The sequence below is a fragment of the Lissotriton vulgaris genome, chromosome 2_1 (genome assembly GCF_964263255.1).
Source record: "Lissotriton vulgaris chromosome 2_1, aLisVul1.2, whole genome shotgun sequence".
NCBI lineage: Eukaryota > Metazoa > Chordata > Amphibia > Caudata > Salamandridae > Lissotriton > Lissotriton vulgaris.
The window spans coordinates 1327107396-1327134399 of NC_141687.1; the positions used below are offsets into that span (position 1 = coordinate 1327107396).

The 27004-nt window shown below is 46.4% G+C and overlaps 1 protein-coding gene across 1 annotated transcript in view; it reads left to right on the forward strand.

Moving 5' to 3' along the window:
- ITGB5 (integrin subunit beta 5) overlaps positions 1 to 27004 on the forward strand; it is a 658371-nt gene that overhangs the window by 617413 nt on the left and 13954 nt on the right. The window contains exons 12-13 of the mRNA XM_086957094.1: positions 1629 to 1729; positions 9381 to 9500. Of these exons, the coding sequence (XP_086813220.1) occupies positions 1629 to 1729; positions 9381 to 9500 (221 nt within the window). The remainder of the gene's footprint in view (positions 1 to 1628; positions 1730 to 9380; positions 9501 to 27004) is intronic.

A 27004-nucleotide genomic window follows, 5' to 3' on the forward strand; every position in this document is an offset into this window, starting at 1 on the left:
CACCCTCGGGGTGCTGTCCCTAATACAAAACCCCACAATGCGAACGACACGCCTTCAGGTACGCCTCTCGAGAAGGTGTTGGTTTCCAGAATTTTCCACTATGGCACCTCTCCATCCTTGTCTGTTAAAACGTCCATGGGTCCCAGGCTCTTCTTCGCTTCACGTTGCTTTCTTGAATTCCTCAGTTACTCCTCCACGTCTGAGCCTAGCATCCTGACTCTCATACACAATGGGCCCTTCTACTACCTTATCTACTTAGTTCTGCACCTGCAAAGGAAAGCATGTGAATCGGCTCACAAATTCTGAATGTTGCAAATGACTTTAGCTGAGGCAGCTTTCTCCAAATACATTTTACGATTTACTGCAACAAGGCATTTTAAATCAGGCCTACACAATTTCCATGAAATGGGCCTCTGCACATTTATGTGCACCAACAGGCTAACATAAGCAATACATTTACGTTCCTTAACACCATTCTTTAATGCAAAGTACAATTCTCTACCTAAGCCATTTAATCACTTTTAACGTTACAACTGTGAGTTTAATAAGCAAGAATAAAAGCGCAATGGTGAATTATTAAACACTCTCTTATTAGTGAAATACTCCACAGCAAACGGCATCTCTAGTTTAAAACAGCATTATCGATTTTTAAAGCACATTACATTAGCTCTTAGTGTAATTCTATACCAACTACATTCGTTCTTAACCCTACATTATAATTGAACACAGTTAGTAAGTCCTCTATATATGTGGATGCTGACTACTTGTGAATATGATGCACCCCTACAATTTCTAACTCGGTTTTGCGCTCTCTCATGTTTTTATCACACTTGTGTCCGAGGGTGATTGCAGAATGAGTCAGTGGATGGATGAATGGATAGATGCGTTGGTGCACGAGTGTAAATTATGAGTAACAGGGGGCATGCATGAGTGCCTAAACCTATCAAAGACACGAAAGGCAGTTTCACTGATAATCCAGATATATTTGTATTGCCAATGCTAATTTACAGTGGTACTATTTGAGTTTTTGATATGTGGCAGAAAAGAGATTCAAAATCTTAACCTAGAAAAATAGAGAAAAAAATACTGGTTTTGTGATAATTCACTGCACAGGGGCAATTTTTTTTAACAAAATAAACTGTAAAATAAATATAGAACGATCACCATATTTGTGAAAATGAGATCTGCTACATCTGCATCAAATCTCTGTAGCTCTAAACTGGTCCCTTGACCAATTTTTAGTTTTCAGCACGGTAGAATTAGGATCTGATCTATGTGTACCATTATGTGAAAAAATTATAACGTCAATATCCCTTCCATTTTTATGTTATGCATTATTTTTTGCACATTCCTTGAATGTTTTTCAATAACTACAAATTGGATAGGAGAGCTGCAAAGCTTGGCTAATTTTGTGGCCGAAGTGCACAGTGAATTCCAGATTATCACACCTCCGTACAGTCCTCAAGGATATGGGAATACAGGCACCATTTCAAGCCCTTAGAACTCTCCCAGACTTATCCATTAAATCAGAGGCTTGAAGTGATAGACCTACTGTGTGGCTATCATATAATAATCCTTGTAGCCCAAATCGTGACTAACAATTTGTTTTGCCTTTTCTCTACTCGTAGGGATTGCATTGAGTGCCGCCTGTTCAGCTCAGGCAGACTGGCTGACAACCATACCTGCCAAAAACTCTGCAAGGATGAAATTGTGACGGTGGAGGTTCTTGGTGAGTACCACACAAACAAACATATTTTGGTAGGCGAGATATTACTCTGCCTCTGGACCAATGAGGATCTAGGTCCCTATAGGGATTGCATTAGAATCATACTGGATGATCACCTTGGTGCGGCACATACCCTGACTTGTCCGATTAAAAATTGGCTATTCAAGTTGTTTCTGGAAGTTTTTGAGCTGCAGCCTTCTGCATTACCCTAAGGTGCCTGGGATAAGCAGAAATGTCCTATCCGAGTTTGTATTAGGAGTAAAACGTTATGTTGCATCCCCTGGTACCCTGATAGATTCTCTCCTGTTGTTCAAATATGTACCTGAGTATAAGCAGTACCTGAATGTGGTTATCAAGCCTGCTGCCCATGCACTTTATGTAAAATTTAGATTTACCCATTCTTGGATGAAAAAGGGAGACATTTCAAATCTGTGCCCGTTGGGTTGTCAAGAACCAGAAAACATTGACCCATTTGTTTTTTTTCTGTAAGCGCTATGCTAAACAACGCTCATGCTGGATTATTCCCTTTTGTAAAATTCTCGGGTTTAGGGACCGCCACACAGCTCTTAGAGTATTTAAAACCAACACAAGAGACTGCGTGGTGCATTAAATTGTTAGATACCTGTCGGCAATATGGTATATTAGGTCGAATGCTTTTTAAAACAGTGAGCATTTTCCGTGCACACTTAAGGGCTGAATACGATGTTGTGTGGACTGTATCGGTCTGGTGCCCCCAGACCTTAGGTCGGCGGTTTCGACCTCAGGATTAGAAAGCAAGAAGCTTGTGCGATGGGCGGAAAACCCGCAGCACAAGCTTCCATTGAAAAATGGATGTTTGTGAAATCCCTGCACCGTGTGGCAGGCACAATGCACTGCCTGCCACACATGCAGAAACGTTTAGGGGGGCACCATAGGTTCCCCCCAATCTTCATAGCGGAGGGCCAGGAGGTAAGGGGACCCTGCTAGGGGCCCCCAAAGTAATTTTCCGACGGGCTTTCCATGTCGGAAAGGCCGACATGGAAAGGCTGTCGTAAAATAACATCATGATCCCGACAGCCGAGCCGCCATCATTAAGGGATCATGAGCATTTCCGATGCTCCAACTGGCTCAAGCAGCCCGTCGGAACAGCAGTGGACGGTCCTTTCGCCTGATGCCTCTGCCCGCTGCATATTAATGCTGTAGGCGGACAGCAGGGGCAGATGTCGGTGGGACCGACACCAATGTGCTGTCGATGTCGGTCCCTATATGTATTTATGATTCGTTTAGTACCCTTTTTATTGAGGATTTTACTTGACCTCTTTTTAAATCGTTTTAGCTTTGGGATGCTTCTTCTGAACACTTTTTATCAATTTTATTATAATATTATGGATTTTTAAAAACACGCTTAGACTTGTATTGGTGGACTGTAATTTCCCACACAATTTAGTATTACCTAGAAACTATTTCTCAAAATGAATTTACACATTTTTTATTGTATCTCTGTTTCAAATGTTTTATAATGTGCCTTTTATGGTTTTATTCAACCAGATAAAGGACATATGATGATGACTTAACACTGACCATCTATAGATGCTCATGCAGCACTAGTGGAACTTTCAGTGGACAATACTCACCCATGCTTTATTGAATCTAGCTGCAGCCTGGTGAATTTTTGGATCTCTAATGAAATCTGGTGAAAAAATTCCAGTTGTATCTTGGAACTTGCAATTGGTATCTGGTTGGATCTGTTGTATTTAGTTGTTCTTGTGTTTAGCCATCAGACTATCCCTTGTAGTTTGTTGGTTGTACATATACAGTCCATTTTCCAAAAGCCCATGGGACGGGTCCCAGTGTTATACTTTTGTAACTAGTCATCTGGAATTTTATGCAGGGAGACAATTTAACCTATATTTTGTTAAAATGGACATGTCCAAAAATACTTTCAGAGAAAGGAGAGTGCCTTTTTCCACGATGTAGGCAACATTTAAGTACATTTGGCCCTCCCAAGTTGTTTTTACAAGGGTTTACCGACTGTTAGGTATATGGGGCCTGCTGGGGAGGGGTTCGGTGTGATTCCAGGTGTATTGGAGAATCCACTGCCATGATCTCCAATGCTCTCAATCTAAAGTAATGCAGAAATTATGTTAAATTATGTAATGGAATTATATGGTATGTTTAATATCAATTAAGTTAGCACTCATACACCAAACAGTTTCATAGTGCTGAGTGAGTGAACAAAGATGTTAAGAAAAAGGGGGTTTGAGTGGCAGAAGCATGTGCAACCAATAAGCATGTAAGCTGCTTTGTTTTCAGTAACCCGAAAGTGTTGAAGACAAAGTTTAGGAATTGGCAAGTACAGGAAGTTGGAATAGTCTAAAAGAGAGACAATTCGAGCCAATCTCTTGCAATCATGCTTACGCTTGGGTAGAATCTTATGTAAATTGCACAGATGATATTCGCACAAAGAAACCGGCTAAGATACTTAGGGAATCACATTAAGGTTTAAAATGAATTTATAGTACCTATAGGCAGGAACACTGGAAATTTGCGGCAGGGGAGGACCAAAATGTGCGGCAGGGTGGAGTAAATTATGCAGCAAGGAAAGGCAAATTATGCAGTGTAATGTGGCACATTTTATTATAGTATTGTTTCATTATTTTCCCATTTTTAGGGCTCGCCTGCTGTGCGCATGCGCATAGCTGGCGAAGCTCTATAGGGGCTTAAATAAGCTTTACCTAGACTGGCGATTGACTGGCGATTTGATGCTGTGCCCGTGGCTTTTAGGTCAATGCGCAAGCGCATTGACCTAAAATGCGCGTGCACATCATCAAATCGCCAGTCAATTGCCAGCAGCACTCCTCCCCTGCTGCTTCACACCCTCATGCCGCTCTCCCCGCTCCGCCCCCTCCCCTGCCCGCCGTGTCGCATTTCTCATCGCCCCTCCCCACAGCAATGCCCTCAGCCAGCCGGCTTGTATGCCTGTGCCATTTTGTCGTTACACGCATTTATGGTGCGCATGCTTACAAAACGACGCAGGCAGCCATGTCAAAAGCTTATTATTATTTTTTTTCCAACTTTAGCCACTCTGCACTGCGTTGCTAAAACAATTGGCGAAACCAATAGATCACAAAGACGAGACCTTTTCGCTTTGCAATGATTGATCTTTGCATTTAGATAAGGGTCAGGTCCATAGTTCCATGGTTGCAGATGTTCATGTTGTACAAAGAATCCATTGTTTAGTCATGGCTCATCGGAGGCTCCAAACATAATTTGTAGCACCATGTCCAGATGGTGGCAGATAGACTCTCATACTGGGACAATGTTCCCGTCACAGAGTGGGTACTAACTTTAGATTCATTTTGAAATTGGCAGCGGGACACATATGTGATCTGGTAATCGTTTTTCTTCATAGTTAATTTTTCTCCAGCAGTAGTAAAGATGTTGCCATCATGCTGGAGTCTTGGCAGTGTAACCCAAACAGTGCTTTACGTGCACAGTTGACAAGAAGCGTTTGAATTGGAAAAGAAGCCCCTCACTCTATATGATCTGTTGTACCTGAATCATGGTTTGCATTAAGTCTGCAAATGAAAAAGGTGATTTTGCATCTAGAAACTACTCACACGTGTGCTTGTTGACCTAGAAGTTAAGTTGCAGACTTTCTGTTTTTGTCGTGAAGAAAAATAATTGTCAAAATGGCGTGGGTGAACGTTTCCAGTAGGCTAGCTTTATCACTTTTAGTTTTCATTAACACATTTCCTAATGCACATGTTCATGTCTGCGTCCGTGAAAGACTGCTAAATCCTCATTGCTGCTGGACAAACAGGACGGGAGGCCGTCACACTACAGTGCCCAACTTTAGCCGCTCTCCCCGCTCCGCCCCCTCCCCTGCCTGCCGTGTCGCATTTCTCATCCCCCCTCCCACAGCAATGCCCTCAGCCGGCCGGCCGTACTTTCACTTTGACGGCCGTGTTTCTCCTTGTCTCTCGTGTCACCAGGCTGTGTGTGCTGCCTCCGCGGGCACCATGATGTAACCCTACTCTCTTAAATGCCTACATTATACCAGTCTTACATCAACACCACATCCACCACCACATCCACCAACACATCCACCATGACATCCACCACCACATCCACCACCACCACATCCACCACCACCGCATCCACCACCACCACCACCACACCCACCACCACCACACCCACCACCACTACATCCACCACCACATCCACTACAACCACCACCCCACCCCATCCACCACTACCACCACCACCGCATCCACCACCACCGCATCCACCACCACCGCCGCATCCACCACATCCACCGCATCCACCACCACATCCACCATCACCACCACATCCACCATCACATCCACCATCAAATCCACCACCACATCCACCACCACATCCACCATCACATCCACCATGACATCCACCGCCGCATCCACCACCACATCCACCACCACTTCACCACCGCATCCATCACCACATCCACCACCACCACCACATCCACCACCACATCCACCACTTCCACCACCACCACATCCACCACCACCACATCCACCACCACCACATCCACCACTGCATCCACCACCACCACATCCACCACCACATCCACCACCACATCCACCACCACATCCACCACCTCATCCACCACCACCGCATCCACCACCACCGCATCCACCACCACCACACCCACCACCACTACATCCACCACCACATCCACTACAACCACCACCCCATCCACCACTACCACCACCACCGCATCCACCACCACCGCATCCACCACCACATCCACCACCACATCCACCATCAGCACCACATCCACCATCACATCCACCACCACCACCACCACATCCACCAACACATCCACCATCACCTCCACATCCACCATGACATCCACTGCCACAGCCACCACCACATCCACCACCAACACATCCACCACCACCGCATCCACCACCACCGCATCCACCAGCACCACCACCACACCCACCACCACCACACCCACCACACCCACCACCACACCCACCACCACCACACCCACCACCACATCCACTACAACCACCGCCGCATCCACCACATCCACCACCACCACATCCACCACCACATCCACCACCACCACATCCACCATCACCACCACCATCACATCCACCATCAAATCCACCACCACATCCACCATCACATCCACCGCCACATCCACCACCACATCCACCACCACCACATCCACCACCACCACATCCACCACCACCACATCCACCGCATCCACCACCACATCCACCACCACATCCACCACCACCGCATCCACCACCACCACATCCACCACCTCATCCACCACCTCATCCACCAACGCATCCACCACAACCACCACATCCACCACCACCACATCCACCACAACACCACCACATCCACCATCACATCCACCACCACATCCACCACATCCACCATCACATCCATCACCTTCACATCCACCATGACATCCACCACCACATACACCACTTCCACCGCATCCACCACCACCGCATCCACCACCACATCCACCACCACCACCACATCCACCACCACATCCACCACCACCACCACATCCACCACCACCACCACCACCACATCCACCCCCACCACCACATCCATCACCGCATCCACCAACACCTCATCCACCACCTCATCCACCACAGCATCCACCACCACCACATCCACCACCGCATCCACCACCGCATCCACCACACCCACCACCATCACTTCCACCACCACATCCACCACCACTTTCACCACATCCACAACCACCACATCCACCACCACCACATCCACCACATCAACACCACATCGAGCACCTCCACCACCACCACCACATCCACCACCACCACCACCACCTCCACCACCACCACCACCACCACCTCCACCACCTCCACACATCCACCACCACCCCCACATCCACCACCACATCCACCCCCACATCTACCACCATCACCACCACATCCACCACCACCACCACATCCACCACCACCACCACCACATCCACCACCACATCCACCACCACCACCACATCCACCACCACCATATCCCCCAGATCCACCACCACCACATCTACATGTGTGTGGCTCTGTGTGTGTAGGTGCAAATGCAATGTTCTTGGATTGTCGTCACAATAAAATACACTGAACATAATCTTCACAAAAGTTATTTACAAACGTTTAAGCTATTGCCATTATAAATTACAATAACTTTTATTTAAGTATTAATTATTTACAAAATTAAAAGCCATTGTTATTTGTAATATCAATACATCTAAGTCACGTAAATACAACACACATTGCATTACAAATGCTATAGGTGTCACATTTGCAAAAGTTAAAACTATTGACATTGTAACTGACAAAGCTATTAATTTTCCTACTTTCAAAACCAACACATAAATAAAAAAAGTGTCATTTACAATACCAATAGCTCAAACTTTCCTAATGCGAGACCTATTGCATTTCCAATGCTTGTTACACTTGTTAACACTGTCTGGGCTTGGGCTAGACCTCATTAGTACCAAATTAACACCCAAATATAGCAATGAGCTATGGAAAGGTGGCCAGACAAACTTTACAAAGGGCCCTCTACTGCACAGCAACATGTGTTGCTGAGTTTTCAGTAACTTTTGGACCGCTTGCGCTAAAAACTATTTTTTTGTCAAAATCTGCTGATTATGCAGCAGATAATAGATTGAATGGGAAGTGTGTCAAATCTACAATTATGCGAAAAACGCTGCAGCCGTCCAATCGCATAATTCCACTGGCCCTGCCTATAAATGAGATACGGACAGCCCAGGGTCCCAGGTGAGTGAATCAGTACCTGTCCAGTTAGGGCTCAAGTCCTTTGCCAACCACCACCACTGTTTTCTGACCAGCATTCAATTTGAGCCAGTGGCCACTCATCCTTCCTTGGCAAGAAAACTAGATTGATGCTGATGAAGACAGCAACTTTTTAGCCGAGTGATAAACTGAGTATCATCTGCATTCCTGTAGAAGTGGGGAAGAGTGGCCAATAATTGGAGGGATCATACATAAATGTTAAGCAGGAGAGCACTCGAATTGTTCCAGTGGCATGTATCAAAATTATATAGATTTATTTTGCTGTGCTTAGTGATTGGGGGAGTCTGGCACAAAACGTAACCAAATCCGCAAAGAATTTGCAGAGGACATGCACTGTGCTGGCCAGAGGAGAAACAGCTATTCCGCTCTTCGCATCAGGGAACCTAAACAAACACGCATTTCCTCTCCTCCCGCCTACTTGTGGAGCGCGGGTAGAGGGGTTTACAGTGTTGCGTTTTTTCCTTCCGAGAGTTAACATTATCGGCTATTTCAGGCATTTTACCCGGTGCCTAATGCGCTCCATATGTAACAACAGGAAAACCTCTCGCATATAGAGGAATTCTAAATCCCTGGAGCAGCACTGTTCCAAGAAATAAATACCCTGCTCAAATCCAGTTTCTCCTAAAGTCTCTTCTCCCCCCTCGCCCTCCCCCGGTCAAAAACAGCTGAGCAGCAATAACATTAGCCAGAGCGTTATGTCACAGCATGAAAATTCGGTAATTTGACTTTAGGCTGCTCATTTATTACGAATAGTGGCGCAGAGCCACGTTCTGCCAACAATTACACTGCAGATGCCTAAGGAATGTCCATGTTTGCTTTTTTTCCAGACACCGTTGACGAAGAGGCGGTTCAGTGCGTTTACAAAACGGAAAATGACTGCGTAATGAGATTCACCTACTCCGAGGACGCCAGTGGGAAGTCTGTCCTGACCGTTCTGAAGGAGCCAGGTGGGTGTCAGTGGCGCATGCGCGGCTGCGAAGCGGGGATGTAAACAGAAGTCGACTAACCTACGGTAGGGAGGGTGGGGGGGGGGGGGTCGAAGATAAGGCAGCAAGCAGCCAAGTTCTCCTTTGGTTAAGATAATAAAATGTGTTGCTTGTCTTTAGCAGCCGAGCATTTGCAATATATTTTCCACCGTAAGAAAGGATAGCTTGTTTCATGATTCAGCGGTAAAAGACAACAGCGTGATACAGTCCAGTGACAGATTCGTATTCAATAGCCTTGGAGACTTCACAGAGTTTAGTTAGTGGTTTAATATTATACGCAACCCAGTGGAAAAAGCCTCAAGTTTGTGCAGCACTGACATCTGCTGGCCATAATTGAGATCAACGATTATATGGATGGGACATTTTATTTGTCCGTAGGAAGGTATTATGGATTGGCTACACTCCATACAAAGAAAGGATGTCAACAGTATTAAAGCGAGTTATGTCGGAACAGGACTTTGTGGAGATAAAGAGAAAACATACCCCCAAAGAGAGGGAATACTCACACCATGCAGTTATATGCTACCTACATTAGAATACATGTTGTATGATACAGGCACTATATAAAGTATGTCACACAAAGTACCTGGGAAGAGTCCTATCTGATCTTTCCCCGGTGCTGTTCAGGTACAGTATGGGCCATTACAGAGCTAGAGCACCAATACGGAAACTGGCAGCATCAATACTGAAGGATGCAGTTTTCTGAAAGACAATAAGAACTGAAATTGAAAATTATTTTAATGTACTGCCAGCACCAGGGGGAAAGAGTGGGATGCTTTTAAGTGCTAATAAGAGTTACAGTGCTTCCCCATGCAATGTCATTGTTAAAACAATTGGACAGAATATTATATGCCAAATAAAAGAATTATCTAGATTACAAAGATCACAAGGAGTGAGTGGGGCGCAGAAAGAGGTGGGGCAAACACTAAGGTCTCAACTATTATAGAATATAGTGGAGAAGGAGCTACTGCAGAATAAATGTTTCCAGCAGTTATTGCACAGGGGAGATGAGGCAGGGAGACTGCTGGCCTGGCTATTGAAAAAGGAGAGGGCCCCCACTAATATTACCTCCTTGATAGACAATCTAGGAAATATACACAATGCACAAGAATAAATAAGCACAGTCATTCCTACATTCTATAAGCGATTATACATTAATCATATATGATGAGGGGAACCAGGAGAGTACCCTATCATTACCACACAAGGCCTCAAACAACTAATCCAATAAAACAGAGCCCAATTGGAAGAACTAATAAAACCTGAAAAGCGATGAAAATTGGAGATGGCCACAAGGCACGGCTGCCCGTTGAATCCATTATTATTTGCTTTGGCAATGGAAATGTTGGGATGCAAGCTTAGATCCTCACTGAGTAAATGGACAATAGAAATACAGAATCGTAAAAGTGTGGTGTCGCTATATGCAGATGACCTGTTGGTTTTCTATACTATGTCTTTTATATTCATGGCATTATTGATGAGAACATTGGACCCTTTTTAGAGAAGTCAGGCATAAACCGAGATAATCATTGCTATTCCCATTAACAGCACTAGTTAATGCCCCTAAAGATAATCTCCCACAAACGGACATGCCATGGGAAATGGTAACTTTCCACTATCTGAGAAGCATGGTCACGCACACATGCGAACACACACATACACACACAAACATACACATGTTAAGTGTCAGGAACTTTATCTGGGTAGTTTAATTAGGAACATAAATTGTCAATAAATCCTTAGATTTCTAGATCTCCCCCTTATTATCAATGGCTGGGAAAATACCAATAGAGAAAATGATTGCACTGCATTGATGCTTGTACTTATTTCAATGCACCATACAGGATACCCAAAACCAAGCCTCATACAATTGAAACAGCCCTAACTATTCTACATTTGTAGGGAAAAGGGAGCAGAGCTAAAATGTACACTTTAGTATCCGGTAGAACATTTTCAGTTTGCAGCAGGCTGTTTGGGCAAATATATTGGAACAGATAAAGACTTACTGAGTGGATCAGTGACAAATGAAGAGCTTGCAGCATACTTATCTAAAGTGGCTCTAAAGCCTGCTGATAGTAGCCTACATGTTGCAGGTGTAATGATTGTACAATTCAAGATGTGGAAGTAGGCTACCCTACTCACAGAATGTACCCATTTGGCTTCTATCTGAATTTGACTCGCTGACTAAGCGATTATATGTGACCAGCGGGAAGGAAGGAGGCTGCATGGCAGCTGGAGGCCTACATGGAAGTGGAACACTAGAATCACTGGAAAGAGCTGTGGAGGTTTCCAATTCGACATAGGGCATTTCCTTAAACATTGGAAAGAACAGCAAAAAAATCTAGGGGTGCAGTGGTGTGGCTCACTGGTTAGAGGCGGCAGACCCGGGAGCAGAAGTCGGCTGGGACCAGGGTTCAATTCCCGATGCGGCAGGGTCGTGGACTTGGGTCAGCGGACTCGATAATTCTCTCGCTTCGGTGCCTACTCTAATCAGGGGTCCCACTCGACAACTCTGGGCATTAGCTTGCCTAATCTCCACAACGGTCCCATCAAGGCCGGGGATGCCTGACTCCACCTTGGGGACTTCCAGCAGGGACCATCCCACAGGGAAAGCCAGGACGGGTTCCCCAGCGTTATACAGCGCCAGGAAACCTACGGGTAGCAGTGCACTTTACAAGCTCAAACATTAATTAATTAATTAATTTAATCCAGGAGATCCCACAAATGACTGGAATGCGTAAGTTGTTGATTAAAGCAGGTTACTAAATGGGCGATATCCCTAGGCTGCACACTGCCACAAGAAGGAACACAACTAAACAGCAAGTGACAACACATACAAAGTTGGAAATTTGCAGCAAAATGCAGTTGACACATGGGCAGGAGGCTCTCACGCTTATACGCACTGTGTCCTGTAACACCCGATTTCGACTCTTATTTTTTATTTGGATACAGAGAACATACATTACCACAGCAAGACTTGTCACTAACCTACCCACATTTAAAGCTAAGCTGCCACAGTCCCATAAAGCTACCTTGCCGCAAGACTCCCCTTTTGATTGGCACCACTGAGAAGATTGTTGGACAGTGCCAAATGGGGCATTTCTCGAGCTCCATAATCCTGTAATCACTTCACACATCCATATGGGCAATATGACAGTCCGCAGTCCATGGAAGTACAGAAGAAATACCCAGTTGGGCCCCTTTGCTATTAAAACACTCCATTGTTGAGGGAACCGCACACATTTGCATGGTAAGTAGTGTCTAAAACAAAAATGTGATAGAGATACTAGGACGTTCCTATAGGCCACAAGAGGATAAACAGCGATTCGAGGTTTGAAATGACAGCAGGAGGCATCACCAATGCATCACACAGGAAGCTGTGCGAAAAGCCTTCCAAGTGGGATGATGACTTCGCATGGAAATGGACCTTTGAGCCTATCTCAATGAGTTCTGGATAAAACAGAAGAAAGAGTTGAAATGAAAGGAGAAGAAAAGCTTTTGTGAGGTTTGTTCAGCCTGCGATATGGACGCGATTAAGAGCAGAGTGATTGAGGTGGACAAGAAGGTGAAGAAAGTGATCGCTGAGGCATCTGTGGATGATAACAAGTTCAAGGATATGGTATCTACAATTCAAAACCCTGCATCTGAAATATTACCGTCTTTCAAAACTGAGCACAAGAGACAATGTGTTTATTTAGAATGCTATGGCGGAAGTGGAAGGGACAGGCATAGTTTAGTGTTGCAAGCCTACTGCTTCTTAACCCCTTTAGCGCAGCGTGAATTTTCGCGCTGTGCTGAAGGTTCTAATGAGCCTATCGGCTCATGACGGAACGGTTCCGTCATGAGCACAGCTCAACCGACGCTCATGACGGAACCGTTCCGTCATGAGCATGGAAGGGGTTAAAACGAAGTAGGGTACCATAAACAGTGTAGAGAGAACAACATTGGCCCTACCTGGCCAATGGAGATAAACGTCCAAGAAATATTGTTGCCATTCTTTCTCTCCATCCACAGAAACAATTGAAGCGAGAAAATTGGACCATATTCTGTTCAGAGATGATCAACTGACCCTCTGCAAGACTTCGACTCTAGCACCTTACTGAAGCGAAAAACCATTCAACTGGTCACATATGTGCAGTCCTGGTAGAAAATGGGAGGTCGCTGTATATTTCCATGTGCTTTACAATTTCATGTCCGGCAAAAAAAAGTTGACTTCAGGTCAGTAAAGGAGTGGCTATAAGTCCTGGAAGCCCAGCAAACAGACATTCTATCCACTACCTCATCGCCTAGAAGCACAGTCAACTGAAAGACTTCGCGCAAAGGAAGCAATGACAGAGAAAGAGATCATGGAACCAATGAAATCCAAGAATTGGAAAACTGACTGAGCCATGCTATGCCAGTAAATTGATATTGAATTGGAGAGGAGAGAGGGCGCACGTTGCTCAGTAATTGGGGTTGGAGCATTATGCATCGGTAACCCCAGAGACGTTTTAAGCAGTGGCGGCTCCTCTATGGGGGCGTTTGGGCGCCGCCCCCCTGCTTTCTCGCCGTGCGAGAAGGCAGAAACAAATGGTAGTTATTACCGTAATAACTACCATTTGTTTCTGCCTTCTTTCACTGTGAGAAAGCAGAAGATTCTGGTTGGGGGTGTGCGATCCTGCTCGAGGGCAGGGGGGAGTGGCTTGCCCACTGTTCTTCATACTGACTGGGCAGCCTGAGGTCGTCCAAACAGTCAGTATGAAGAACAGTGGGCAAGCCACTCCCCCCTACCCTGGAGCAACACCGCCCACTCTCCCTGTATGCTGCTGCATACAGAGAGAAAATGACCCGGGTGGGGCAGCGGCCTCACCAATCACAGCGCTACGTTGGAGGGGAGGGAGGCTGCCTGCAGCCTTCCTGAAGACGTACACTGCAGGAATTGAAAACCAGAACGGCAGGAGTCGGGAGTCTCCGGGACGGTAAGTTTACTTTATTTTATATCTTTTCTTTGCCTTAAACCCCTCCCCCCTCATTCCCTCCGGGGCACGACAACTCCATTTCCACCCACCCGTAATGCCATCCTCGACTGAGCAGGACCCATCTGGAAGCAAGGTGGTGCGGGACGGTAAGTTTTATTTTCTTTAATTAAACCCCTCCCACCTCCCCCCATGCCCCACACGATGACCCCATTTCCACCCCATATGAGATAGAAGGGGGTTCCCCAGGGCAAATAAATGATGTAGGCAGGAACGAAGGGGAAAACACATAAGCAAATAGAAAAGATCACCGTGCCAAGGAAGATAATAAATGGTCCCACGTGGGATCCAGTTCTGGTTAGGGGGGAGCAGTATCCAATGAATACCCAGGACCAAGAAAACAGATAGACCGCAGTCAAATCATTCTTTATAGAACATATATATTTTTTATTTTATTAATCCGTTATTACTTTTTACGTTTGTACTTTTATGATACATGTATCGAATAAAGTATTACAACAATTTCATTACCTCCTGTAAATACTGGTCTTCTCTGTAGGCTTCCTCCCATTCTTGGTTGCTGATGACCCTTTCATGGTCCTCCATCAGCGCTACCATTTCTTCCATGGCCTCTTGATCCTCTTCTTTAACTTCCATTGATGCCGCCCGGCTCAAGTAATCTGTCACCTTGTTGCTGTTGCCGGGGATGTATTCTACATCGTATCTATATTCTAGGAGCTTCAATGTCATCTTTGCAATCCTGGGAGTGGCACTAGCATGTCCACTGGACGTGAGTACCTTTACCAGGGGCTTGTGGTCTGTTTTCAGCTGGAATCTTGTTCCCCATAGAAATTGTCTGTATCTGGTCACAGCCCACACCACGGCTAGCATCTCTTTTTCCATGACGCTGAATTTCTTTTCCGTTTCACTCAGCACTCGGGATGCTAAGCTCAGTGTCTCCACCACTCCTTGCCCCCTGTCTTGCATCAGAACTGCGCCCAGTCCTTTGTTGCTGGCGTCGGTGGTGAGGATTGTTCTCCCCTGAGGATCGTATCCCTGCAACGGTATTGCCTGCACGTCTCTCTTTATGTTCTCAAACTCTCCTTGGGCTTCCTCCGTCCATCTGAACACCATCTTCTCCCGCGTTAACTGCCTCATGTGGTGGGTCTTTGTTGCGAAGTGGGAGACAAATTTGCTGAAATATTCGGCCATTCCTAGGAATGACCTGACCTCTTCCTTGTTGGACGGTGGTGGCGCCTCGCAGATGGCCCTCACATATTCTGTCTTCGGGGTGATCCCTTGTACCCCAATCTCGTGTCCTAGATAGGTCACCTTCTCCATTCCTAGCTGGCATTTCTCCCACTCCGCCATTAATCCTCTTTCTTCCAACACTCGCAATACCTTAGACAGCTTAGCGTCATGATCCATTCTGTCCTTGCCCATCACCAGGATGTTGTCCTGGAAGTACTGGATGCCTTCCATGTTCTTGAAGAGTTGGTGCATCAATTTTTGAAATACTACAGCCGCCCACGCCAGCCTGAACGGCATCCTACAGAACTGGTAGCACCCAAAGGGTGTGATGAACGAGGTGAGTTTCCTGCTCTCCGGATGCACGCTATCTGGTGGTAGGCCGATGTTAAGTCGATAGTGGAGTACCACTTGATTCCTCTGGTGTTTGCCAACATCTCCTCAATGCGTGGCAGCGGGAACTTCTCCACCACAATGTTCTTGTTTAGTTCGCGCAGGTCCACACAGAGCCTGACCTTGCCGCTTGGTTTCATCACCACCACCAATGGCGCCAGCCACTCCGCGCACGTGATAGGCTCAATTATGCCCTTATTCTCCAGCTCCTGAAGTTCGACTTGCACTGCTTCTTTCACCGCCAATGGCACATTTCTCACTCTTTGTGCTACCGGCTTCGCTTCTGTTTTCAGGATGATTTTATGCGTGAACCTCTCCAGCTTACCTACTTTCCCGCCGAATACTCTTGGGTAGTCTTTCTTCCATTTCTCCAGGTTCGGCCATTGTTCCGGCTCCGTTAGCAAGACTTGCACCGCACCTCCTGGGTCTAACTTGATGCCTAGGTCACCCTCGTCCATCCACCCCAGCACCGACGGTCCTTTCTCTGAGACATACAGTTTGCAGTAGGCACAGCGTCCCTTGAATTCAAATTTGAGTGGTCTGAAACCCACCATGGGTATGCGGTCTCCATTATACGTTACTGGCCGTATGTCCAGCCGCTCCAACTCTGGCCCCAGTTGTGGCCTGAACTTTTCATCCCATACCGCCCGTTGCACTATTGTGTAAGGTGACCCCGAATCTGCCACTATGCTGATTGGCACTCCTCCAATATGCATGTCCAGCACTGGTTTCCTTGATCTCTTGGTGTCCACACACAGCACCTGGTCGTAGATACATAGGACTGCGTCCTCCACATCATGACCGCTTCCTTCTTGGTCATCTTGCCCATGGTCCACAAATTTCACTACATTCCTGGTCACTTTCCCCCGACACACCTTCTCATAGTGTCCTACGATCCCGCAGAACAGGCACTTGGCGCGGAATGCCGGGCACTTCCTATCATGCGCTTCGTGGGTCATGCTGCCGCACTGATAACACTGTTCTTGGCGCCTTCGAGTGGTTCCCGGGCGGTCCTGGATTTCCTTGCCATTTGTTCGGGCCTCTCTGTGGTGCTCCCTTGATCCGGTTATCTCTTCTGGGGGCCTCCTCTTCAATTCTATTTACCATGGGTCTGGCCAGCGTTTCCTTTCTTGCTGCCTTTGCGCATCACTGCCAATTCTGCTTTATTGACGATCGCCATTACCTCCTTCAGGGAGGAGTCCCCATTGGCCCACAACTTGTCCTGCACCGCTTTACTCGTCGTGTGCATCACTATCTGATCCTTTATGAATTAGTCATGGAAATTCGCATATCTGCACGTGGACACCAACTTTTTGAGTCCCGCAACATATTCATCGACCGATTCCCCTTCTTCCTGTTTCCGTTGTTGGAAGTTGTATCGGTCAATTGAGACACAGACGGCCGGCCTGTAATGTTCATTTAGTTCTTCTATCGCATGAGCATATACATCATCATCATTATCCTGTCTCTGTTTGGGTACTGGATTCTTGAACACCCTCAGCCCCTCCGGGCCCAAATTATGAAGCAGTATCCTCCTTTTCCTTTTACTTGTAAACGGTTCCTCATTCTCGTCCTCCAGCACCTCAATGTAGTTGGAAATATATTCCCTCCAGTCCTCCCACTTCATTAGGGGTTCACCTGGTTTGGGTAGAAATGGTATGGGTGCCGTTGTTGAGGACGCCTGCGCACACATGGTTTCGCACTTCTCTCCTGGTGGTGTCTCACCTTGTCCCTTGGGGCTCCCTGGTGCGTTATCCTCCCCTTCTCTTTTCGGTCTCAATGGCCCCCTGAGGTCGCCAGTGCTATTCCCCAGTTGGGTATGCAACAGGTCCCGGTGGTCCTGTGTCTGTGCTGTGCTGTCCGCCACTGGCCGTGTAGCTGTGTGCTCCAGCCGCCCTACTGTCGTGGACTAAAGGAGCTCCGCCGCCCCTGCCCTTCTTGCACAGGTTTCCTATGTTTTGGGGCCCCTTGTACCTGGAGTCTTGGGTGGTAGCGTGCACTCTGCAGCACCGGGAGTGCAATCACGGCCCTGCCGCGCTCTCTGTGGTCGTGGAGCGTTGTCAACACCCTGTCCAGCGTGCGCTGTACTGTGGGTGTCTCTGCCTATTTTGCTCGGTCTGCACGTGGGTTCGTTTTTCTTTGTTTTATTCCTGGTTCAGTTTTTTTTTTTTCTTCCTCACGATCCGAGCCTCGTCGCCATTGTAAAGTACCAGGATATCCCCCCACAGACGACACGACCAACGTCTACTGTATGTCCGTGTTTATTTCTCACAACCTTACAGAGAGCGCCGAGCCTGTTGCTTCTCTGGCTCCGGCACCCGTACTGAAGCCTTCGCGCGCTTCACCTAAAATGGTGGATCGGCGTGCTACGTCATCACGCCGATCCAAACACTGGAGCGCTGACTCTACAAATGCTGCTCGCCGGTAATTATAGAATTTTAGAACCGGCATTTCATTGCCCACAATAAGAAACCATCATGATTTATTTAGGTAAATAAGTGTGTGCGTTAGTAAATGAAGGATGGCCCAAGGCGGGCTGGTGCAATATAAAACACATTTGGAACAGATAGGAAGCCGCCAGGGTAAAGTAATTTCTCTCTCTGGCTTTTTCTATCCATAAAATTCTCTGCCCTTTTGGTCCCACTAGCCTCCAAAGCTTATCCTACGAATTGCTGATGTAGCATTTCTGCTTACAGAAGTGCTGTAGACACAAAAAGAGCCTCATCCTCTTTGCATAAAATCCTAATGTCACTGATGGTAACTTCAAGAAAGTAATGCCCGCTAACAGTCACAGAATTTAGACACTTGAGGACTGCTAGTAATGCATGCATCTCACTTCTTACCTCCTCAAAGTTAATTGCAGCAGGCTTGTTTGGACCTGGACAGATAATAAACTGTGGGGCGGGTATTAGAATTACAGTGGACTCATTACTGAATAAATAGCTAAGAAAAAAACCCATTGTAGGTTTTCAAATCAGGGCAGTATTTTTTTTTTTTTTACAAGGTAGGGTAGAGAACATGCATTTATGCTTGCTGTATGCAGTGTTTCTCTTAAAATCCGGGAAATCAAATGTAAAAACTGGTCTGCCAGACCTTATGGGGCAGTTTTTAATGTATTTTAATATTTGAAGACTTCATGTTCACAATAGATTTTGTTGCTTTCTCAAATTTGCTTTAAAATACTCCATTTGCCACCCCCTTTTTCAACATTTTCTCATGGGGACGACCCTCAACCCCACCCCAAACCCGCCTTAAGTCAGTCTGGCTCCCTCACAATGCAACACTCATCCCCCAACTTTTACGCCTCACTACTTTCAAATGTCACCAGCCGTCACTGGTTTTAAGGCATGTGGGCAATTGAAAGGGCCCCCACCTTGCAAGGGACCTCTACAAAAGTAAACATTCTCTCTGTCTCACCTCCATTCATATCTGTATGTCTAGTTGCCCCCTCAGCCTACTTCTATCTCTTTCTTTCTTTGCCTAACGTCATCCTAATGATTTAGGGGGTCCTTGGGAAGGCGTATCTCAATTATTTTTCATTGACCCAATTTTTGAAAGTTTGTTTAGCATTATGCAGTAGGTAATACAAATCAAAGTTGTTCTTAACAGGTGACCCCAAAATAGGTCTTAACCAATGCCCCAAAATTCTTGAGAAAACACTGGGTAAACATGTGGTTAAACATACATCATATCAAAGGCGAAAAGTTAAGATACATTCTGACACCTTAACTTGCTGTGCTTCAACAAGATTTTGCTCCATATGTCTGTTTACATAAATCTATGCATGCATGGATATGTTTGCCATGAAAAATGTAGATGCTGGAAGTATGGGCAAAGGGGGTAGTGTGGCAGTTTCAAAATAACACAGTTGGAGTTCATTTAGTTTTAGCTTGTCACATTTGCTGCACGTTCAAAGCCAAAGGTAAAATGTCAGACTATGTTTTCTGACAATGTGCTACTTATTCTTTTGGCATGGAGATTGGTGTTTAGTTTTATTTCTCGGACTACAAAGTGAGAGGATTTTGTGAAGTAAACAATGTGACAATCTTGCTGGAGTAGAGGGAGTGTGTAAGATAGGATGTAATTTATTTCTATAAATATCAGCAGTTAGGAAAGTACAAACTAAGCTTTTTTTTTTGTAAATCTGAGGTGTAATGGAAGCAAAGATATTATTAGGATGAAAACAAATCAAGACCGTCTACTTGATGATGCACAAATTATAAATAGTTGCTGAAACTTAGTTTCCACAAAGTATCGTTTTTGCGCTATATACTTTTATCGGTAAAACGGCATCTCTGTGCAAGTTTAATGACCACTTCAAAGGTAAATGTGCTGTCTATAATAACAGTGCACTTTCACACTATGCTTTAATAATACATTTGCAATAGTGTGCTCCAAAGTGCACCATTGGCCACATACTACACCCATACCATAGTCCCACAGAATCAGGGTGTCTCATTTGTTACACTTATTCTGTTTGTGACGCTTGGATTTTGTACAATCCCCATGACTTCTATGATGAAACTTTGATGTCAGCACCCCTGCTCTGAAAATTATCTGAGCACCTTTGATGTACATCCTCCTCAGATACTAGGCCTAGTTAGGTCCAATACCCTGTCTGCTTGAACCCACCCAAATTCATCGTCATTGGTTTGCCTTTCAATGGCTAAGTGTGAGAATCAGAGCAATCTAACTTTATCTTGTGAGGAACCACTGTACACTGACTTTCAAACAAGGAAGTAGGTTCCATCCTGGACCAGGGTTGGGCTGGAACAGAAAACAAGCCCAGGCACCAAAGTAGAAGAGGCCCCCATTAGTGTATCAGACAACTAAAAAAGTGGCCCATGTTAGCAAATTGAGGCAGATTTACACTTGTAATGAAACACTGGATGGGTATTTTGCAAGATATGGAAGACTGCATAGTTTGTGCTTGCTGCTGGCAATGTTTGTGATAACATCAGGGAAACTAAAAGTAAAAACTGGCTCAGAACATAAACAGGCCCACAAACAGCCAAAGAAATTACCCATACATTGACCTGTCAGAGCAGCCCTTTGGCCAGTGTGTATTTGCCCTAAAGCCCAGCCTGACTCAGTGGTGTAACACAAAGTGATAACTCTCCCTGCAGAATGTAATGGGGGGATCCCTGTCTCCTATACTTCACACACTGACCTTGACCATGGGCGGAATGGGAAACTATGAAGGACTGGGGCCCCTTGATGGGACCTGCGTTACACCCCTGGGCCGACCCGGTCTCTGACTGCAGTCACAGCCTGTTTCTTCTTTCCGACTGATGACCTAGCGAATCATTCCAGTGGCGGGGTATGTGTATGTATGTATGTGTATATATAATTCACTGAAAAAACAAAGGTTTAAGTAAAGTTATAGTTAGGTAAATATGTTTTCAACTAAAAAACACAGAAATTCACCAGTTAGCTTTAGCGGTGCTAACTATAACTTGTACCCCACCATGCTCTGCTTATTACCTCACATATTACATCACTCATGACATGTTCTTTGACATAATTTATGACACTGCGGATGACATCTCAAATTACATCATTGATGATGTTACTGGTGACATCATGCAGCTTCTTTTGTACACATTACACTATAAACTAGTAAGTATTAGAGGCCTGAAAGTAAGTACAAAATGACTCTGAATAATACGAAGCATCATTACTGCCATCACAAATACATCTTCCTTAGGTGTAGCAAGCATGTGTTATGTACAAAAGTGACACAGGTAACCCTGTTCACATTAACAGTCAACCACAGATACACGGGAAACACTAATTGCACACTGTAATTAATATATTTACTACTGTTCAGAGAAAGCCAAGCTCTTCAAAATATTCCACGTCTGTTCCAAAATTAGTTTCCTACTATGGACATCTTTCGTCTGTGTCATACCCCTGACAGTCACTGACCTACATTGAAAAAATGAAGTTGATAGGAGTAGAAACGTGGGTACTGTAAACCGTGATTACTCTATGGAGAGAGTTTACTCAGTACCACACTGTGTACAAACAGTGAAACTCTCATGATAAATACACCAATGAGTATCAAAAAGTGTCTAGTAACAACAATGTGCACTCTATAAAATACTTGTAAAAAAATGCTGAATGCTTAAAATAACTAAGGTCTAAATGTGCTAAAGATCACAATACCTGCAGCCTTCATACTGTGATGAAAACTTTACATATAGCCCATTTGTGAAGCAAAAGAAGCACATAAGTTCGTGCACATAGTCTTGTTTCTTATGTAGAAATTGTCATACTTACAATACTTAGTATCTACTATGTAGAATGTTTGCCCTGGTAGAAACTTTTTCTGCCAAACCAAAAAACTTTTGTGGAACATATTGGCCACAAGACATTAACTGTCAACTGCACACAAAGTTACTCTTCAATTCACAGATTTATAATGTGTTCAATATCTCTACTCACATATGATGCATTAGGAGCACATGCAGTTTGTAAACCATTAGACCCATTAGTTGGACACAGACTATACAAAATAAGATAGAAAATAATGTGGTAGCCTCCCACCACTATGGTAAACTATAAACCACACTAACACATTAATTGAATGATGTCATCAGTGATGTCATAAATGATGTCCCAGAACATGTCATGGATGATGCCGTATTAGGGAGGAGAGTATCTCTCCCCTGCCCCCTTATGTTGTTTTCTTTGTTAGCTTCAGGACAAGGGACTAAGTCTCCAAGTCCTGTCATGGCAGCCAGCAACATTTTTCTCATGGTGCTGGCAGCCAATCGGAGCGCTCGTTCCTGCAGGAGTGAGATGGCCCAAGGGAAATAAAGCTCCCAGGGCCAATCAGAATGCTCTTATTTTAATTTGGCGCTCCCGCAAGACTCTTGTGAGCCTCTTGTGGACACAACTGTCCAGATATACAATTATGTTTTAACTTTAATTTCTCAAAAACTACTGAACAGATTTGCACCAAATCACAGAAAGCACACCTTGTGGGCCAAGATCCAGTTCCCTGCCAAATTTGGTGTAATTCTGTTCAGCAGTTTTGTCTGTAGCCCTGCCTAAAAAAATATATGGAAAAAGCATGATGTTTTGCGTTTTAGGGCCTCCCTTAATTCTCGGCCCACACTCGATGGATCACACCAAAACACAAACAAGTCAAAAAGTAGAACCTTTTTGGAAAGTTTTGTGGTGATTCATCTAACTGGGCCAACGTTATGAGCAACATAATAAAACAGATTTCCAATGGAAATGTTAACGTAACTATAATTACCCAGTGGTGACTGCCACTGTGCGATAAATCTACCACAATCGTTTTGCCGGTTTCCCAAAAACGATGCCTGTGCCACGGATAATCCTTTTCAGCGTGTTTTTTATTTTATAGCCAAGTCACTCAACGCGTTTCGTAGACAAGCTCCTTGTATGCAATGCAAATCACAGTGTTTATAACATATCATGGGACACACCTTTGCGTGATAGCTAGTGAAGACAGATTCAAGGTATCTGAACGTTTACGGAGCTAGAAAAACAGACTTGTTTTGTCAACAGAATTGTGTAACGAGATACATCGTAAGTCATTTCATTGAAATAAACATGCAATGCATGCATCATATATTTTGTTATAGTTGTAAATCCAAACATTTTTAGCAAGAGTCATTGGTACATGCTGTCACAAGAATCATTGCTCATGCACGATCATGCATTGCACTTTAGTATTTTGTACTATTTGTGCGACCAAAAGCTATGTGTGATAGCGACTTACGCACCACCCATTGCAAAATAATGAGTTTGGTTAATGGCTAACCTAATTGATTGTGCTGGTGAATGTTTAGAAAAAATACAGCCCATGTTAGCAATTTCCCATTCTTCTAAGATAAATATCCCTTGCACCAAAGGCGCGTCAAAGGCAAGCACGTCTGCGCCCATCTGCGACCCGTCCGCAACCAGCACCAGGAACCCTGAACCTCCGCCCGCCAACGCTACGACCCAGCAACACTCCACGCACTCAACCCAGGCTGCAACAAAAACTGCAAGCTAGCATCACCAGCCGACACCCATGGACCCTTCAGCTGTCACCGCTGCCGGCACACCTGCAGCACCTCCAACAACACGGATCCAGCACAACCCGCCCACAAGAACACAACCGAACCGAAGACCCTGCACTGCATCCTTTATCAACGTCCGATCCCTCCACAAACACGCCACAGAAATCTGGGACCTCCTCGACAGCACCACCCCAGACGTAGCATTCTTCACCGAAACCTGGACCAACGCACCTCAGGACCGGACATCGCCATCGCCATCCCCCAAGGATACAAGATCTACAGGAAGGACCGCCCCACCCACCCAGGAGGAGGAATCGCCATCGTCCACAAATACATCCTCCGCCTGAGCACACTCCCTGACTAGTCCACAGAACTGATGGAACACCTTCACTTCAAGATACTGGCCAGCCCCACTGCCGCCCTCCGAGGAACCCTCATCTACCGGCCCCCTGGACCCCGCGGACCCTTCGCCAACTCCATCACGGACATTATCTCCCCGCAGGCCATCGCATCCACCAACTACACCCTGCTGGGAGACCTCAACTTCCACTTCGACAATCAACTGGACCCCAACACCACATGCCTCCTGGACAACCTCCACAACATTGGACTCTGCCAGATTGTGACCGAGCCCACGCACTCAGCAGGACACACCCTCGACCCCCTCTTCACTACAGGAAACTCCATCACCTTCAGCCACACCACCGAACTCCCATGGACCGACCATCGTTGCGTCCACTTCACCTTCAGAACACCCACCATCCACAGACACCAGCACCTGCTTCCACAAAGAAACTGAACCAAAATCACCGATGACCAGCTCATCTCCTCACTCAACAACTCCACCCCAACCATCGCGGAAAACGACAACCCCAACACCACAGCCCGAACCCTGCATAGATGGATCTCGGACAGCACCAACACCAATGCCCCCCTCAAGAAAAACAACAATACCCGTGCCAAGAAAGCCAGATGGTTTACCACCGAACTTCGAGAGTCCAGGCGCACATGCCGCCGCCTCGAAAAGGCCTGGAGAAACACCAAATCCACAAAAGCCCACAACAACTTCAGAGCCGCCACCATCAACTCATCAGAGAAACGAGGAAAAAGCGATTGAAGACAGAATCTCCACCCACGCGCACAACAGCAAGGAACTCTTCAGCATCATCAAGGAGTTCGCCCAACCCACCAGCGAGTCTACCGACATCCCTCCCTCACAAGACCTCTGCGACAAACTCAGCACCTTTTTCCACCACAAAATCAAGAGCATCTACGACAACTTCGACGAAGACAACCAACACACTGAACCCTCACCAACCACCCCCGACACCCGGAAACCAGCGATTGAAGACTGGACAGCCCTCACCACCAAAGACACACTGAAGACAATGAAGTCAATCCACTCAGGGGCCCCCACGGACCCCTGCCCCCACCACATCTTCAACAGAGCCGCTGACACCATCGCACCCATGCTCTGCCACACCATCAACCGCTCCCTGGCGACCGCCTCGTTCCCCTACGACTGGAAACAAGCCGAGGTCAACCCCCTCCTGAAGAAACCCTCAGCGGACCCCACCGACCTCAAAAACTACAGACCCATCTCCCTGCTCCCTTTCCCAGCGAAAGTCATCGAGAAAGCCATCAACAGCCAACTCGCCACATTCATTGAAGAACACAACATCCTCGACTCCTCCCAATCCGGCTTCAGAAAAAACCACAGTACGGAAACCGCCCTCCTCGCCGCAACAGATGGCATCCGCACCCTACTGGACAAAGGAGAAACAGTAGCCCTCATCCTCCTAGACCTATCAGCGGCGTTCGACACAGTCTCCCACCGCACCCTAATACGCACACTCTACGATGCAGGAATCCAGGACAAGGCCCTCGACTGGATCTGCTCCTTCCTCTCCGGCAGGACGCAACAGGTCAGACTCCCCCCTTTCCTCTCAGACCCCACACCTACCACCTGCGGAGTCCCCCAGGGCTCCTCCCTCAGCCCGACGCTCTTCAACGTCTACATGGCTCCACTTGCCCCCATCGTCAGAACCTACGGACTCAACATCGTGTCATACGCAGACGACACCCAGCTCATCCTCCCCCTATCCAACGAGCCCAACACCGCCAGACGCAACTTTCGAGAAGGCATGGAAGCCGTCGCCAAATGGATGAAAAACAGCTGCCTACAACTAAACACCAACAAAACAGAAGTACTCATCATGGGCCCAAACCCCGATGCCTGGAGCGACACCTGGTGGCCCACCGCCCTCGGAAACCCGCCAACCCCCACAGACCACGCACGCAACCTGGGAATCATCCTGGACTCCGAGCTCAAAATGGACCGCCAGATCAACTCAGTCTCATCTTCCTGCTTCCACAATCTCCGCCTCCTTCGTAAGACCTTCAAATTGATCCCACTCGAAGACCGAAAGACAGTCACTCATGCCCTGGTCACCAGCAGACTCGACTCGACCTCATCCGCAAGCTACAGAACATCCAGAACGCCGCTGCAAGACTGGTCCTCAACCTGCCAAAACACTACCACATCTCCCAGCATCTGCGCACACTCCACTGGCTACCTGTCGAGGCGAGAATCACCTTTAAGATGCTCACCCACGCACACAAGGCCCTCCACAGCACCGGACCAGCATACCTGAACAGCTGGCTCAAATTCCACGCACCCCAAAGGACCCTCGATCAGCCCAGCTCTCCTACGCCAAGGTCCCCCGCACCAGAAAGACCAGATCGGGAGCCCGCTCCTTCTCCTTCCACGCGGCCAAAGCATGGAATGCCCTTCCGCTCCACCTCAGACAGACAACATCGCTCCCCATCT